This window comes from Anas platyrhynchos, chromosome 20 (assembly GCF_047663525.1).
Source record: "Anas platyrhynchos isolate ZD024472 breed Pekin duck chromosome 20, IASCAAS_PekinDuck_T2T, whole genome shotgun sequence".
NCBI lineage: Eukaryota > Metazoa > Chordata > Aves > Anseriformes > Anatidae > Anas > Anas platyrhynchos.
Window position 1 is genome coordinate 3868421 of NC_092606.1, and position 16242 is coordinate 3884662.

General features: G+C 52.5%; 2 protein-coding genes across 8 annotated transcripts in view; one reads left to right on the forward strand and one right to left on the reverse strand.

Moving 5' to 3' along the window:
* The window catches only part of SPATA22 (spermatogenesis associated 22), a 76484-nt gene that overhangs the window by 3927 nt on the left and 56315 nt on the right, over positions 1-16242 (reverse strand). For 2 of the 7 annotated variants that reach the window (XR_011804268.1, XR_011804270.1), the window contains exons 11-15: positions 8229-8350; positions 6534-6624; positions 5039-5289; positions 3910-4228; positions 1616-1855 (exon numbers count right to left, since the gene is read on the reverse strand). The gene's annotated coding sequence lies outside the window, so the exon portion shown is untranslated. Of the gene's footprint in view, positions 1-1615; positions 1856-3909; positions 4229-4816; positions 5290-6533; positions 6625-6672; positions 7751-8228; positions 8351-16242 lie in introns of those variants that run through there. The other 5 variants (XR_011804269.1, XR_011804271.1, XR_011804273.1 and 2 more) reach the window with 5 other exon arrangements.
* Positions 61-16242, forward strand: part of LHFPL7 (LHFPL tetraspan subfamily member 7) — a 64866-nt gene continuing 48684 nt past the window's right edge. Inside the window, exons 1-2 of the mRNA XM_027471937.3 lie at positions 61-455; positions 11287-11425. Coding sequence (XP_027327738.1) covers positions 168-455; positions 11287-11425 — 427 coding nt within the window. The 5' untranslated portion in view covers positions 61-167. The remainder of the gene's footprint in view (positions 456-11286; positions 11426-16242) is intronic.

The following is a 16242-nucleotide window of genomic DNA, read 5'->3' on the forward strand; positions in this document are numbered from 1 at the left end:
TCCCCCGCCCCACCCCGCCCGGTCTCAGCCGCGCCCCGCGGAGGAAGGGGGGGGGGGGGGGGCGGCGCGCAGGCAGCGCGCAGGCAGCGCGCAAGGAGCGCGCAAGGGGCGCGGGCAGCGCTGCCGGCCCCGCGCCCGGCCGCGGCGGCTGCGCTGCGGCGCCGCCGATGCTGTCGGTGCCGGTGGCGGTGCCGGTGGCGGGGGCGGCGCGGGGCGCGGGCTCCCTGCCCCGCCGGCGCACCATGTGCAGCGGCGTCGGCTGCTTCTGGGCGCTGCTCTCCGCCGGCCTCTTGGCCGCCTGCGCCTCCGCCTTCCTCTCCCCGGCCTGGCTGCTGCCGCCCGGCCGAGCCGCCGCCGGTTTCGGCTTGCTGTGGCGCTGCGCCGGGCCGCCCCGCGGCTGCCACGGCTCCGCCGGTCCCGGCGGCTTCGGAGACATCCCCTCCGGCTCCTGGCAGGTGAGCGCCTCCGGCCCGCCGCGCCCCCCGCGACCTCCCCCGGGCTCCCCGGTGTCCCCCCGCCACCTCTCCGGCATCCCCCCGTCCCTCCCTGGGCTCTCCGGCATCCTCCCAGCACCTCCCCGACATCCCTCCACCCAGTCCCGAGCTCTCCGGCATCCCCTCCACCATCCCTCCTGCATCCCCGCGGACCTGCCCCAGGCTCTCCGGTATTTCTCTGCCCTCCTCCTCGCCTCCCTGAGCCTCCCCTGTCATCTCCCGTTCGGATCCAGGCTGCCCAGCATCCCCTCATCCTGTCCGCCGGACCCGCCCCAGCATCTCTGTCCTGCCCCGAGCATCCCCGGCATCCCCCGTGCTTCCCCTGAGCATCCCCGGCATCCCCCCAACGCTGCTCTCAAGCATCCCATCCATCCCCTGCATCCCCCCAGTCCTGCCCCTCAGCACTCCCCCAGCACCTCCCAGGTGTCCTGCGGACCCCGCGGTGCTGCTTCCCTCTGGGGCTTCCTGGTCACGCTTGGCGTGCCGCATGGGAACCTCCTGGGTACCTTCTTCGTGCAGGTGTGGCAGGTAATGCAGCCCGAGTGCTGCTGCGCTGCCCATCCTGGCCGTGGCCCCAGTGGTGCCATGGGTCTGACCCTGCTGCCTGCCCCATCAGGGCTCCTGGCTGTGCCTAGCTGCCTGGACCCCAAACCTTCCTGACCTGCCTGGGCGAGCTGCTGCGTAATGTGTGGGATGGAGTCGGGGCTCAGACAGGTCAGGTTTGGTGCTCCCCAGTGGGGCTTTGAGCATCGCGTGCCAGCTGAGTTTGCTAAGTGTAAAGGGAACAGGGAGGTGGCCAAAACTGCTGCCTCTGGGACACGCGGCTCCGGAGACCGAGCCTGGATGTGGGGACTGCTGCCGTTCCCCACCTGGCCAGCCCCAGGTGATGCCCTTGCCAGGTTTTGGGAGGAGGAGGCCAAGGCCGCCCTGCTTGCCCTCATCAGCCACAGGGCCCAGGGGTTGCTGCGGTGTCCTGGCGTGACAAAGGCTGCCTGTCCGTGGTGGGTGTGCACTGGGACCACGCAGCACACAAAGCCTGGCCCTGGTGCCTGCTGGCTGCTTGCCCTTGCCCCTTCTTCCTCCTCTCCTTTTTTTTTTTTCTTTTACTTTTAGCTTCTTACCCTGAGGTTTTATGATTTTGCTGCTGCTGCTGCCCAAAATGCACGAGCTTTGATTTGCTCCAGGTTGCTATGCTGCAGAAATCCCAACATGGGGGCTAAATCCCAGCGAGGTCGTGGCTGCGCCCAGCACAATGGGTGTCAGTAGTTGGATTTCTCAGCCTGTCGTGGAGCTGCGCTGCTCGCTCTCCAAGGATGCCAGGTCCGTGTGCGATTGCTTAAATCCTGTCACGGTCCTTAAAACTGTCATTAAAGACAAATATTGTGAATTGCAAAGAAAAGAACCGGCTGCTTAAAATCCTTCCTATTTATATAAAAACATGCAAAAATGCTGTCGTTTCCATAAGTTGGCCTTTGTTCAGATGTTTTTGCAAATGTAATTCAGATAAACACTTCCAAGCAATAACAAACTTTCAAGATAAGAATGAAGCTCGGCAGTGACTCATTTGAACAAGCTTCAGCTACAAACAGCCTCAGCCATCTAATAGCCTCTGAAAAGCCTCTAGATCCAGAATATCATGTAATGCAAAGCCTCTGAGCTCCCGAGGTTGGGCTGTGGTTAGGATGAACAATGTCACGGTATTGTGTGGGGTTTACAGGGGATTTTGGTGACACATCTTTGTTACCTTAATTAATACCAACCAAATAATTGATGAACAACAAACAGTGCAGTCTGTTTCAGGGAAAAGCGCTCCCCTACCAGCTTTCTGCCATGGCAAGGATGCAAATACCTGTTGTGATGATTATTCGATGGTGTACGATGTAATAAAACACCCGTGGCAGCTTTCCTAAGGCAAGCTACAGCTTTGGCTCCCTTGCCTGAGCAGCCTCCTGCACCTGCATGAGTTGGTGCTCAGCACGGGGGGAGCTGAGCACTGTGAGCCCTGCCCAAGTTCAAGCAGGAGATTCTCCTTTTTGGAGAGATGGGGGAGGTCACGAACTGAGGAAACTGTGGTTCTTTTTTCTTTGCTTTCAGAACATGTGACATTCATTTCCAATCTTTCAAGCAATCTTGTGGGTGGCTCCTTTAAATGAAAGCCAAGATCCTAACGTGGAGGAGAATCTAGGAGCTTTTGATAGCAGCCACCAGCCTTTTGATGAAGGGTTTGAAGCTGTGGCTGTGGGGAGTGAAGCAAGCAAAAGCTGACACAGGGCTCAGGAGCTCTTCTAGTGTGGAGCTGGTGGCACACCTGGGGAGGATGCTGAGAGCACACCTGGGGGGGACGCCCACCTGCAGAGCACAGGGGTGGGAGCAGCCGCAGCCAGGATGTCCAGTCCCCGGGGATGAGATTCTTTTTGTTTCCTGAAACGTGCGCGGTTACCATGTGTCAAATCATCCCCTGCTCAAATGTGCTGATTCGATGAAGGGGTGGGGAGCATTCAGCCCAGCGAATGATCGTTAATGCCAGTTTTGTGTTTGCACTTGGGGGATTATGTTAATCATGCTACAAATGATTCTTTGAATCATGTCTAGAGGTTAATTAACATGCCTTTTTTCTCTTAAGAGGGCCTTCATGTCTGCTTAGAGTTGCTGGCTTTTTTCTGCTTCCTTTCGTAATTACTTTGCAGCTTTCTAATATCATGGGTACCTTTAATTTAACCCTCTTGGTGCTCAGGCTTTGCACTGTGCTCAGCATCACCGGTACCCAGTGATGTGGCTGACACTCGGGCAGCTCACACAGGATGAGACCTTGCAGGGGCAGATGGAAACTGGGCATGGGCTGGTGGGTGCCAGGTGAGGAGAGAGGATGGTGACACTGCCCAGGGGCCAACGCTGATTTATGAGCAAGGCCCTTACATGGACAGTTGATGGCAAGGTGGATCTATCATGGGAGGATCTGGAGCTGCCAGGGCATCCTGAGGGGTGCAGGCACCGTAAGGAAACAAGATTGCTCTTGGGAGCCCAACTGCTAGAGATGGGAGAAACAGGCAAGCTTTGGAGCTCTGCGCTGCTTCATTGCATCTCACTGTTTCTTTTTTTGGTGCCAGATCCCTGTCTGCCTATGTGAGCGTGCAAAATAGTGCTTTATGCTGAGCTAATTTATTTTCTCTTTCAGTGGGAACATTTGGCTCATGGGTTCGTATGTCAGTGCTGCACTTCAGAAGCTAGTGCTGCTTCATTTCAAAATTCTATTTTTATTTTTCAGATAGTCTCCAATTATTTTCAGGCTTTGCCAAGCACATAATCTAAAATAACAGAAGCTGATCAGCCCATGATGTTCAGGTTGAAAACACATTGACCATTTGCTTATGAAGCCAGCAAGTAACCTGCTGGAGCACAGCACAAAATAACCCACCTAGGATGAGGGTGAAGGCTTTGCCCAGCCCCATGAGGCACCTGGGTTGGTCTGTCCTGGGTTGTTGTCCATAGCAGGGATTGAAAAGATCCATCGAAGCCTAGAGAAAAGGCGTAGCACACATGCTTACCCTTGTATTAAAAGATGCTGAAAGGTTTCATACACCTCCACTGCCAGTTTCTTGTGGTTGTTTTGTTGTCAGTTTCTTGTTCAGTTCAGCCACTGGGTTCCCAATGTGACCTTAGGTTTGTTCGTGGGGGTCAGATTTGCAGAGCCGGGCAGCAGCCCTATTCCCAGTTAAAAAGCATGTGGCGTGTCCCTATGCATGGGAAAGAAAGGATTTTAGAAAATCCATTGCTCCTCTGTTAGCACAGGCTCTGGCACAAGGAGGAGCTGAGCATCTTGGGTGTGCCTGGGTTGCCATTCCTGGGCAGAGCCTGCTGTTCCTCCGAGGGCCATGTATGAGGCTGGCGTGTTAATTTGGGGTTATCAGGAAATCAACTTTTAGCTCCGCATCAAAGACCTTCCCGAGAGAACAGATTCTTCCTGGCCTACCCCTATCAGATAGTTTGATTTTTAATTGCATTTACACAGCCTTGGCATAAAGCATAAGTGCTCAGCAGGTCTTGAAATCACCATCTTCCATTTTCCTCTTCATGCGTGTTACTTTGCAGTAGACTTTATTTCCTTTTGTTAGCCACCCAGAGCTTTTTGACCTATGTTAATATAACATAAAATTCCCAGATGATAGCCAGGACTTACCAGCCAGGGAGCTGCTCACCAGTAAGCAGGGCTGAAATGCCTCCCCAGCTGCTGAGTCCAGACCAGCTCATGGGTGGGCCACGGAAGGTCAAGTTGACTGAAAATACACGCAGCCTGCTCTAGGGATTATTTCTAACAGCTCCAGTCTCGACAGGAGGCAGAAGCTGCTTTGCTTACACAAAGGCACTGAAAGGTGGGTATTAGCTGCAACATCGCTGCTTGTGGCTGAGCAGCAGCCAGGGCTTAGCTGAGAAGCGGCTGCTTGTGATGGTGATAACCTGCTTGTGCTGAGTCACTTGCCCCCAAATGCTCCGGACAAACAGAAACAGGGAGCCCTGAACCCCGCCCTGAAGGGCAGGACCTTCACCTGTGAGGATGTTTTAGGCAGAACGTTGCTCTTCTCCTTCGTGGGACCCAGAGCAGAGTCGGGTGTAAGTTGGTGGGGACACATCAGGGACATTTGATGGCATGATGTTCCCTCCATCCCCCTTGAGGCTGCAAGTTCTGCTGGCGGCTTTGTAGGGAGAAGCAGATGGGAGAGCTGGGAAACCTGGGGGGAGCTCCCCAGCCCCGGACGATGAGCCTGGCTTTGCTGTCAGTGCCAGAAAAGGGCTTATCCTGAGGAAGGATAATGACAGAGTGCGGGTGAGAAGGTCTGATCTGGTACCCGGCGACAGTGCACTGCTTGCTGCCTAATTAAAATTTCATTAAGTTGGTTCGCATCCCTTGATGGAGGTCACAGGCACACCATTGATGTGCTAATGTCTTACTTTTCCCCCTTTTTTTTTTTCTTTCACCACTATCCATCATCCTCTTAGATAAAGCAGTGCCATTAAGAGGTGCTTTCCAGCGTCCCCAGATGCAATGGCACTGGAAGAAAGACAGCCATAATTCATCAGGCGTATTATCTGTCTCTTATTTTCTCCCTAATTAAAATGATTTTTTTTTTTTTTTTTTTTTTTTTTTTTTCCCTTCAATCAGTTTGGGCACTAACCTTTCTGGCATTCATGTTGAAAACACCAATTAGCTTGAAAGTGGGAAAGTTACCTGAAAGGCCAGGACTGGCTGAGCTGTGGCTACAGGATTTTTGCTGAATTTTGTGTATGAGCAGCTAAATCTGAGCTGGTGAGGAGCACCCCCTGTGCATGCTGTGGTGCTGACAGGTCCTCATTGACCAAAACCTTCATTCAAATGGGACGAAAAGAGGACTGAAGACTCGTTGCCTCCTCTGTGTCCCTGTGCCCCAGCACACACGTCGCAGCCAAAACCACCCCAGCTCATGGCACTCTTAGACATCAGCCACCCCCATCAGCGTCCTGCCTGGGGCTCCACATTACTGCAGGGCTGGTTTGGGAGGTTGCACCTACTCCCATGTCCCCATCGGATGACACCAGGCACTTCCCAATGCTGCTGAGCAGGGAACAACATCTGCATGGGAGCAGGATGGGGATGGAATATCAAATAGGAAGGCGAAAGCTCTCAGATGGTGCCGAAAGGAAGGTAATTGCTGGGGAGGAGAAGATGAGGACGTGTGGGATCCTCTTCCCGGCCGCTGCTATAATGCCGACCAGATGGCGGATGTTTGTTTCTGTGACTTGTGTGGGGGAAATACGAACAAGCTGCGAGCCTTGATCCACCCACCCCTCTGCACGCAGTGTCTCCTGCAGAGACAGATGCCTCTCTCATGCACCCAGGTGGATATTCATGGTTTTCTACCAAGATTCCCTCCTGTGCCCTTGCCCAAAGAAAAGGCACTACTATTTCAGGAACAGGGCGGCCTCACCTAGTGGGGTCTGGATGAAAAGCAGTGATTATATGGTTCAATGCAAAACTCACGGAAAATTTTGGGAAGATTGACACACCTTGTGGCCACATGGTGCAGGTATATGCACGGACCCCTTGGGCACTGGGTTGGAGAGAAGGCAGCTTTGCTGCTCCAGTGTTGCTGCTGCCCTGCAGATAGACACCAGTTTGAGTATTTGCAGCTGATCCACCCCAACCCTGTTACTTCCCCCTCCAACAGCCGGTGGTGATGGTTCCTCCTCCACCCGGAGCCCAGCCAGGGGCATCTCAGGCCCCGCAGCAGGGATGAGCCCAGCTGCCAACATCTGGAGCCACTTCCCAGTATCAGCTCCCACTGCAGCCTCCTGTGTCCTTGCCAGTACTGCTGCAAGCTCCAGACCCTGCACTCCCAGCCAGCACCTCTGTCCAGCACTGATTCATTTTAACAAGGTTAAAACTCCAGTGTCCATTTGGTTTCTGCCTCCCTAGGCACAGCGCTACCCAGTTTGACCCCAAAATATCTTCTGCACATGAATATTTAATCACACAGAGCTCTGATGGAAAGGGACTGCATGGAAAAAAAGAGAAAGGTTTGATTAAGTTTTGTCCCCTTTTACTTGCTATTGCTTTTCAAGCCAGTGTTCCCCCAGCTCATTCAGGGTTTCTCAAACCTTTTTGCCTCAACAGATAACCCCAGAAAGCCAAACAGGCTGTGACCTTCACTCTTTTTCTTTTGTCAGTTAGTCCCTGGCTTTATTTCCTAATTATTTAGTGTATTTACTTTCTGCCCCCATTTGCAAAGATGTGCAATCTGTAACCTTGTCTTCAGCCTGCTGCTCTGTGTACCATGGGTCCCATCTGGGATGGCAGCTCTCAGGGTGGTCAAGCTGCAATTAATAAATTGCATTCATAAACTAATGTGTGGCATGGTGCGACCCAGCATGCAGGACGTGATCATGGGAGCTCTGCTCAGCTTCCATCTCAGCAGGAAAGATCCCAATGCAAGGGACAAAATGGTTTATCTCCATTCAACCAATTACCAAGTACCACTTCCCAGCACCAGCTCACTGGATTTTTTTTTCTCCCTTTGCTCTTTTCATTTTAAGCAACAAAGATCATGGATGCCGGATTCAAAGGATGGCTTAACCGTTTTTTAAACTTTCCATTAGGGACATTAAGTGATTCTCCCCAGGGTGGTCGTTGTGTGATGTTTTAATTTTGATTTTTTGGTGAATGGAATGGTATCTTCAGCAGATTTATTGCTTAGTGAATGGCATAGCTATGGCGCGTGTCAGACCTGTAAAATATTAAAATAATGGGTAGGGGATTGTTGTTAATCGGAATTTACTACGCTACATAAAGACAAATTTACAGTCCCACCAGGGGACTATTAATTTGTTTAGGGATAAACAATTAATCTCCCCAGGAGTGGGAGCAGAAAATCTGACATGGTTTTACATCTCCCGGCACGGCAGAGGCAGGATTGTTCACAGCCTGGGCAGCAGCAGCCACAGGGCACGAGGTCCTGCTTCTCCATGGCCAGTTTTGCAGTGGGAGCTGTGCCTTCGCATGTGATGAATGGGTTTTTTCCTGCCCCCGCCTGAGCTGATGTATAGTGATTGTTCCCCCCCATCTATTTTTGGTTTTCAGCCTTTGCATCCTGTTTCCTGCATCCTCTCCTTTCCGCTCAAGATGCAGCAGGCACAAACAGAGAGGAGAGAGGGAGGTGCTGTGCAGCTGGAGGGAGAGGCTTTTTAGCTGCCACAATTTCTTACCTTTGTTCCATGAACTTTTTCAAACTTAGGGCTTGTTATTTTCCTTAGGAAGAGGCTGCTGATCTGCAGGTGCAATTCCAGTACAGGACAGGAGCGCTTGTGTTTAATCTCCAGACAAGCTCCTGTAAAGGAAACAAACAAACAAAAAATCTGTTTTACAGGAGTGTATCCAGGGCTTTGGGAGGTAATGCCAACATGGTAGGGAAAGAAGTTTGCACCTTGTGCTTAAGCAGCTGTGTGTATTGCATAGCAGGATCATGTGGGAGCCAGGCTAGGACCAGCAGCTTGCAGCGGGGTCTCTTGCCATCTGCACTGAGACACCCTGTGCCTGCACCTTTTACCACCCATTTTGGGGCCAGCAGCACCACTGCTGTCACTTGTGCCCCATGGCAAAACCGCTCAGCTGTTACCCACCCTGCCCCAAGGTCACTTGGCAGCTCCGGATCCTTTGCCTCCATCCAAAGCTCACTGTTTACCTACTCCTCCTGCCCACTTAAGTTCTATTCAGAGCATGACCTTAGATCCCCTGGCAAAGGGATTGGCTGGATTTTTTGGCCACCACTGTGTGTACCAGGGTGCTGCCAGCACCAGGACTCACACTCTTGCCTGTGCAAACCCCAATGGCAGGATCTGAACCAGTCTGGCTCTTCTTTCAGTACAAGACTCACCTGCACTGATCCTATTTGTGCCTTTTCTCCCGGTGCTGTGGCCTGAAAAATACTTTGTCCCTTTGCACGTTTCCACGGGGATTAGTAGCCTGAGCAGCTACAAGGTTGCTTCTAGCAGGAGCTGCAAGTTTTTAGGGGAGTTGTGCCAACGTAATTATGATGAGCCTCGATCATTAAAAATAATATGCTTCACACGGGAGAGGAGCAGACCTGCTTCACAAGACCCCTTTCTGCTGAAAAATTCATTGCTGTAAATAATTAATGGTTCCTGCAAAGAAGGATGGTTTTGCATGTTGCTGGGTGGAAGGTGAAATTCAGACGCCAGCTAGAGTAATTTTTTTTTTTAATGGGTACACATTTCTGTGCCATGCTGCTGCTCTCTGGGTCCTTCAGGGGCTATGATGGGGCCAGGGGCTGGTCACCAGCGCAATGTCCCCTGTCCTGAGGCAGCACTTGTCTCTGGTGTCTCAGTGTCTCCAGAGGCAGAAGAGAGGAGCAGATTCCACAGTCCCTGACTAAGCGCCCTCTCCGTTCCTTTTGGTGGCTGCTTGCACTGCCGTGCCTTTTCCATTGCATGTCAGGAATTAATGTATTGCCAGGACAGCATTTGCATTGCTTCTGTAGTGTAAAAATAGCCCATAAATTAAATGCTGATTTTTAATCACTGCATAGCACTGGGGAAAGCGCTCGCACCGGGGTGCCAGGGTGGCACCCGGCAGCTTCCTCACCAGCGCCAGCCTGTCCCTGCGTGGAGCAACAGCAGCTCCTGGTTTGGCTTGGCAGGCAGCAGATCTGCTGCCCCAGCACCTCAAAGACATCTCAGGTGCTAAAAATACAGCTCAGTGGGAGGTAACACAGGTAGAAGCAGGACAGTATCAGACCTGGGTGGCAGCACCACTAGTCACAGGGGGACAGGGAGATTTTCTTTGCTGTTTGGACCCACCATGGCCATCAGAGGGGAAACCCAATTCCTCCTCACCCCCTCCAGTCTGCCTGTGGTTCCCGCAGCACAACACGCATTTAATAGATTGTATTCCTGATTTATAACCTCTTTGGTGAGGGGCACCAAACGGAAATGTTTATTGGGTTTGTTTCTATAGTAACCGTGGTTGCCCAAAAGCTTGAACACTGGAGGAAGAGGAAAAAAGGAAAACTGCATTTCTAACCAGAACACCTCAGCAGGGTGAGGACTGGATACGAATGGGTGGAGGTGGGACCTGAGCTCCTAGTGGCTCCCACATGGGTTATGAAAATGAGTCTTGTTAGGAAAATTGGGACAAGACCTGTCCTACAGGAGCACTGCGTTATGGAGCCAAGGCACGGATGTTACTGCTGGGTGACTCACCAAAGCCAGAAGCATTTCACGGAATTTGCTATAAAATACTATGAAATAACAGGACTTGATGTGCCTGCAGCAATGCCAGGACTGAGGTGCCCTTGCACCGTTCAAACAGTGCCAGGAGCTGGGTGCTGGAGGAGGAGGCACCCATCGTGGGTCCTCCCCAGCCAGCCACACCATGCTGCTTGCCGGGCTGGCACGCATCCCTGCTGCTGCCAGCGCCATCCCCTTGGCAGAGATGGAAATGCCACCTGTAACGGGGACAGAAACTGCAACAGTGCAGCTATCAGGCACCCATACCCATGGCTGAGCTGGTTTTGCTGTAAATTAATGCTTTTCTCAGGTTTAGATTCTGATGCAATTTGCATGTTATGGACAGAATATTAATTAGCAAAACTGCTTCCATGCCAGCTGGGCAGTGGCTGAGCCAGGCTGTAGGCTGTGCTGGCCTCCCCTTCGCCTATCCAGAAAATGTTGCCACTGGGTGCTCCTGGAGCCACCAGCACCCAAAGCATCATCACTCAGCACAAGCTGGAGTTGAATTCCAGCCTTAAATGACTGAGTTTTGTTGCTGAAGAAGCTAAATCAAAGACCAGGGAGCAGCCCGGTGTTGTGGTGGGAGCCAGCTGCAATTAAACCTTTGCAGCAGTGGGCTCCCCACCGTGGAGCACTGGCAAAATACCTTCTAATTGCTGGGCTTGCAGGGGCAGGTGCCATCATGAGATGCATTTCAACTCTCAGTGGAGGCACTGACACGCATTGCAGGCATCTAATGGCACTTGTATTAATGACGTAGCCCTTCATGCATGTAATACATTTGCTATTATCACCATTGCCCGAATACTAATAACCCCTGGGACCAGGTGACGGGTGAACCGTGGGCTCAAGATTCAATGGTGAATTTAAGCAGCAGAAGGAGGAAGAAGTGGGAGAAGTCACCCGTGTGGGGCCCTGCTCCTCACTCCAATGTAGGAGAGGGGGAATTTGTGGGGATGTTTCATGGGGGTGGTGGGGGACACTGCCTCGCTGACCTCTCTGTGTGTCCTTCCAGACAAGCGCCGTGCTGTGTGCGGGTGGCTGTGTCCTGCTGGCCCTCAGCTCGCTGCTGGCCATCGTCGCCGTCCTGCTGCCCAGCGGAGCGTGCGAGAGGCGAGTGTGCACCCTGGCTGGCTACATGCAGACAGCAGCAGGCAAGTGACGGGGACTTGGCTCTTTGGGGTGGAAGGACAGGGAGGGTTTCCCTGGGGTACTGCCCAGCCACCCATGTCTGTGCAGCCCACAGCATCCTGGCTCCCAGCAGCAAGAGGCACTTGCAAACCCTAACCAATGCTGGGACAAAAGAGCACAGACCTTCACTTTAGCAACTGCCTTCTGTATTAGTGCTTATAAAATGGGCCACCTTTGAGGTTAAGCCTCTGGAGGCATTTTCTTCCATACGCTTTATAACCGGGACTGGGTGTCACCTCCCCTAGCCCACGTTTCCTGATGGCCTCTCCAGGCAGCCCGCCTGATGCCCTATTAGATTTTATTTCTGTTGCATTCTTTTTATTTGTCTGCCTTGGAGAAGCACTAGCGTGAAGGGGAAGGGCTGGCCCTGTACCGTGCTCCCTGCAGGGCACAAAACCCACCCCAGCCCTACCCACCCTGCAGGGAGCTGCATCTCAGGTTCTGAAGCGCTGTGCTGAGCAGCCCCAATGCTGCACCAGCCATGAGCTGCAGCAGGGATTTAAAGCACCCCCTCGTGTCTGTGCCCGAGAATAAACTTCTTTCCTTGGAGAAATCCTCGGGGCCAGCCAGGCTTTGTTATCAGCCTGCCAGCATTCAAGCAGCTTTTGGGGGAAATCCTGTTAGGCGCTTTCCTCGCTGCGACTCATCCGACGGGAGCCGATTTGGGGACAGATGGAGGGGCCTGGCCTGACAGCAACGGCTGCTGGAGCACAGCCACACCACGGGCAGGCAGAGCCAGCTGCTCATGCCCCTGTCCCATTGCTGGCGATCAACACGTCCCTTGAAGGCTACAGTTTGGAGGTTCCCATCACCTCCCTGTGTGGCCAGGGTGGGTCCTTTGGGTACAGGACTGAGAGGTCTCAGCCCCAACCAGGGCACGGTGTGCGTCACCTGGAACCTGGGCTCAGGGGGTCTCCATTTGGGAACAAAGTGGGATGGAAAGGGGTCACCCTGCATCACCTTTGCCCATGGGGGTGCCACATCTGGCTCTGCAATGAGAGGTACAAGCGAGTGTAAATTGAGGGATGAGGAAGCATCCCTGGAAAGGAAACCGACTGTGTTAGATAAATACAAATGAGGCACTCTGAGGGGGCTCGGTAATATTGAACAGGCTGTAAATAAACTGTAGGCTTTAAGCATTATTGACAAATGAAAATTTACTGGGTACATTTGAGCAAGCTAATGGGCTGCTTTAAACCCTGGTGGTGCCTTGCTAAGCATTTTGTATTGCGCTTTTTAATTTTGGTTCACTGTAGATTAATTCCTATTCAGAGCAAGGCAGCCCTGAGTCAACAGAATTAAGTGGTTTAATGTATTTGGATTCAGAAATGCTGCCCCCCTCTCTCCCTTGTAATTCCTCTCCCTGTTCCCACCCTCTCCAGGAGGAAGCTCTTCATTAGGGATCAGCTGCAGCCCAGCCAGCAGCTGGGTGACAGCAAGAGAAGCTCCTCCTCAAAATTACATTATCTCGGGGAGACAAAGCAGGTTTGGGGAAGGACAGATGAATTTATATGGAAGAGAAGGAAAGCAGAGCAAGCCCAGGAGTTTTGGGAGAGAGCTTGCTGGTGGGGTCAGCTCTGTCCCTGTTGCAGTGCCAGCTCTGATGGGGTAGAGCCCTGTCAGACTACCACGAGATGCCAGCAGAGCAGTAGGATGGAGGACAGGGTCATGTTTCTCCCAACCCCAGGTTCCCCTACAGCACAGCAGGTCCCACAGGTGTCATCCCTCTGTCTGCCCTGACTTCTTCCCCCAAAATCAGAACTTTGCTATTTTCCCATGCTACAAAAACAATTCAGGGAATTTGGCAGAGTACCACAGGCAGGAGCTCTATATTATCAAACACTGAGCCAGGCCGTCAGCTTTCCCAGTAAAGGGCCAGGTGCACTCAGCCAGGAGCATGAAATCTGCCATAAAGTACATGAGGAGCAGCAGCACGGGCAGATCCAGGAACAGCCCCTGCACCGTATCAGACCAGCGCCCTGAGCCACACTCACATAAACCCAGGTGCAGAGACCAAACCAAATGAGGCTCAATCCTGGGAGCAGCCCACAGCAAGTGGCAGAGGGGCTTAGGCTGTGTCTTTAATATTTTCTGCTATTTTTAGAGAACCAAGTCATGCCTTTTCCAGCCCCAGATGGAAGGAAGACAGAAAATTCATGCAGATAGAGCAGAGCACTAATTGCAGACACAGACATGCCATCAGGGTTCAGAGCTGGGCTAATTGCCACCATACGTTGAACACATGATTCCCGATGCCTGGCATCCACTCCATAGAAAAAAAAAAAAAAAACAACACACAACATATCCGCACAAATGACAAGAGGATGATCCCTAATGAGAGTAAACAAACAGCAGAGAAATAGGGGGATGAATATTTGTTCAGCTCTCACACCCTACAAGAAAGGCAAAGCTGCCTCTCAGAGATTAGAGATGTGGCTCACCCCCCAAGCATGGTGCCATCCCTCTAAAATTACCTTTCTGCTGTAGTGCCTCCTCAGCAGCCCACATCACAGCACCCCCAAAAAGGAAAGAGCAGCCTGACTGGCCCCATTTATATATGGGGCAGCAGGGCCCAGCTGCAGCTTGTTGCTGCAGGTGGAGAGGGACAGGGCATGCAAATGTTGCACAGCTGAAATCCTGCTATGGTCCTTTTTCAGAAAAAGCCTCCTTGCTAGTATTTGTAAATTGGGAGTTTATTCCGGGGGGGAATGTCTCCTAAGGGAAGGGCCAGGGATGTTCTCCAGGCTGGCTGTGGCTGCACAATCTCTCCAGTGGCTTCCAGGTGCTGTGCCAGGGGGCTCACAGCTGGACATTTCAGATTACCTTTGCAAAGCTCTCAGACAGGTTTTCATGTGACTGCCAGTGGCAAAGCTGCTGGAAGGAGCGTGGGGTGATCGCAGTGTCTCAGGTGCCAGCTTCACCCATGGTACCCATCGGTGATGCCCCAGGGAGCCCCTGAGCCCCACTCGGAGCCATCACAGCCCACACAGTCCCCAGCTACATTGCCACATTGGGGGAGAAGATTAGAGCCGTACGCCGCTGCAGATTGGCAGTGTTTTTCCATTTCTATCCCCACCATAAGCAGGTTTTGCTCTGCTGAACGCAGCCCCTTGGTGGTACTGAAACCTGAGGTCCTTGAGCTGCAGAGTGGTGCAAACCATGGGGTGGTGTCCCTACAGCACTGCTAGGGGAAAATCCCCCAGGGAACTTGCTCCCGCGGATGATGTTCATCTGCCAGTGGAAACAGGGACAGCAACCAAGGCTGGGTAAACCCCATCAAACAGCAAATCTGGGCAGCTTTCTGCTCTGGGGGCTTGGGAGAATAAGGGAAGGATTACAGGTCTGTTGCTGGATTAAGCTGCTGGCAGATGTGCTCTGGCACCAAAGCAGATTGCATCTGCTGCTTAGGAAAAGCAACAGGTCTTCAAAGGTGGGCTGCAGGGACCAGCAGCCTCTACCCAGAGCTCCTTCTGCTACCCTAGAAGCCTTGATAAAAGCCAGGACTGTTGCTTTTTGGAAGCTTTCCATAATACACTTTTCAGGCAAAGGGCTCCTGATCCATCGGCAGTTGGTAACTGGCTGCCCCCCCAGCTGCCCCGCAGCCTCTCCCAGGCGTGTGGCAGGAGGAGGCTGCAGAGCTTTGCGCCTATGCGAGGGCACAGGCATGGTCAAGCACGAGGCAAGCCTCTGGGGAGAGTTTTGCTTTCACCCCACACTGCTCTCTGTCTAATCCTACCACCATCAACTAACTGCTCAAAAGAGCCAAGTGCTGAGGGCAAATGATCCTGACCTACCCGTGCCTTTCTAAGGTTCTTTTAGTTTCAGAGAGCCATTTCCCAGCATCGCTATGACAGAATCAGAACAGTCCTAAGACTCCAGTAAGACAGGCAAAAGCCCCCGGTTATGCAATTCCCTTACTTAACCTCATTTTAATCCTAAGTTTCATGGTAGTCCTGAGAGCTTCCTCCTACAAAATTTGATTGCATTTCGCAGCTGAAGTCCCTCTTGCTGGCACAAGTAACACAGTGGCATTAGAGACGTAGCCACAGCTTGCTTTTGATTAGTCAAGGAGCAAAGCAAAATGCAGGAGACCTTGTGCTTTTGGAAGTACCCTCTGATTACTTAAGACACTGATCATCAGGTAAGAACACAGAGAGAGGAAGAATCATGAATTTTCCGATCAGAGTGAATCTTTTAAATGCATTGCCTCCCAAGGGCTGAAAAGCCACCAGGACCAAACAGGCTGCCCAGGCGTGCTGCGGGATGGGCAGATTTGCCCCAGCATCAGGGTACAGGCGTGTGCCAGGAGGCAGCACGGAGATGGCAGGTCCCTGGCCAGGAGGCTGGCCTGGCGGCGGTGTCACAGAGTTATTTAGGAAGGCAGCGTGAGCTTGCTGCCCCCATCACGCAGCCTGGCCCTCCCCATGTCTCAGCCCACCTTTGGGATCGATGGTGCCCTGTTTTTCGTTGTGCAGGCTCTGAATGGCAAACAGCACTGTCCTCCACGTCCGTATTGATTTCTCGGACTAGTATTGATCAGCCTGGTGACATATAGGTAATGTGTAATTAGTAAGTTAGATAAAAATAGTACCAAGAGAGTGTATGGCCAAGCTGCCAGGGTACTTCAACCTTCCTAGCATCTCCAGGGTGGCAGCAAATAGAGGGGTCATGGCTGCCTGCTAATTGCTGACCTGCTCTTAAAAACACTGTGAAGGTCCCCCCTTCCCTGCTGCCATCACTGCCACCCAAGGTGGTTTTGGAGCACTGCCTGATGGTGTCT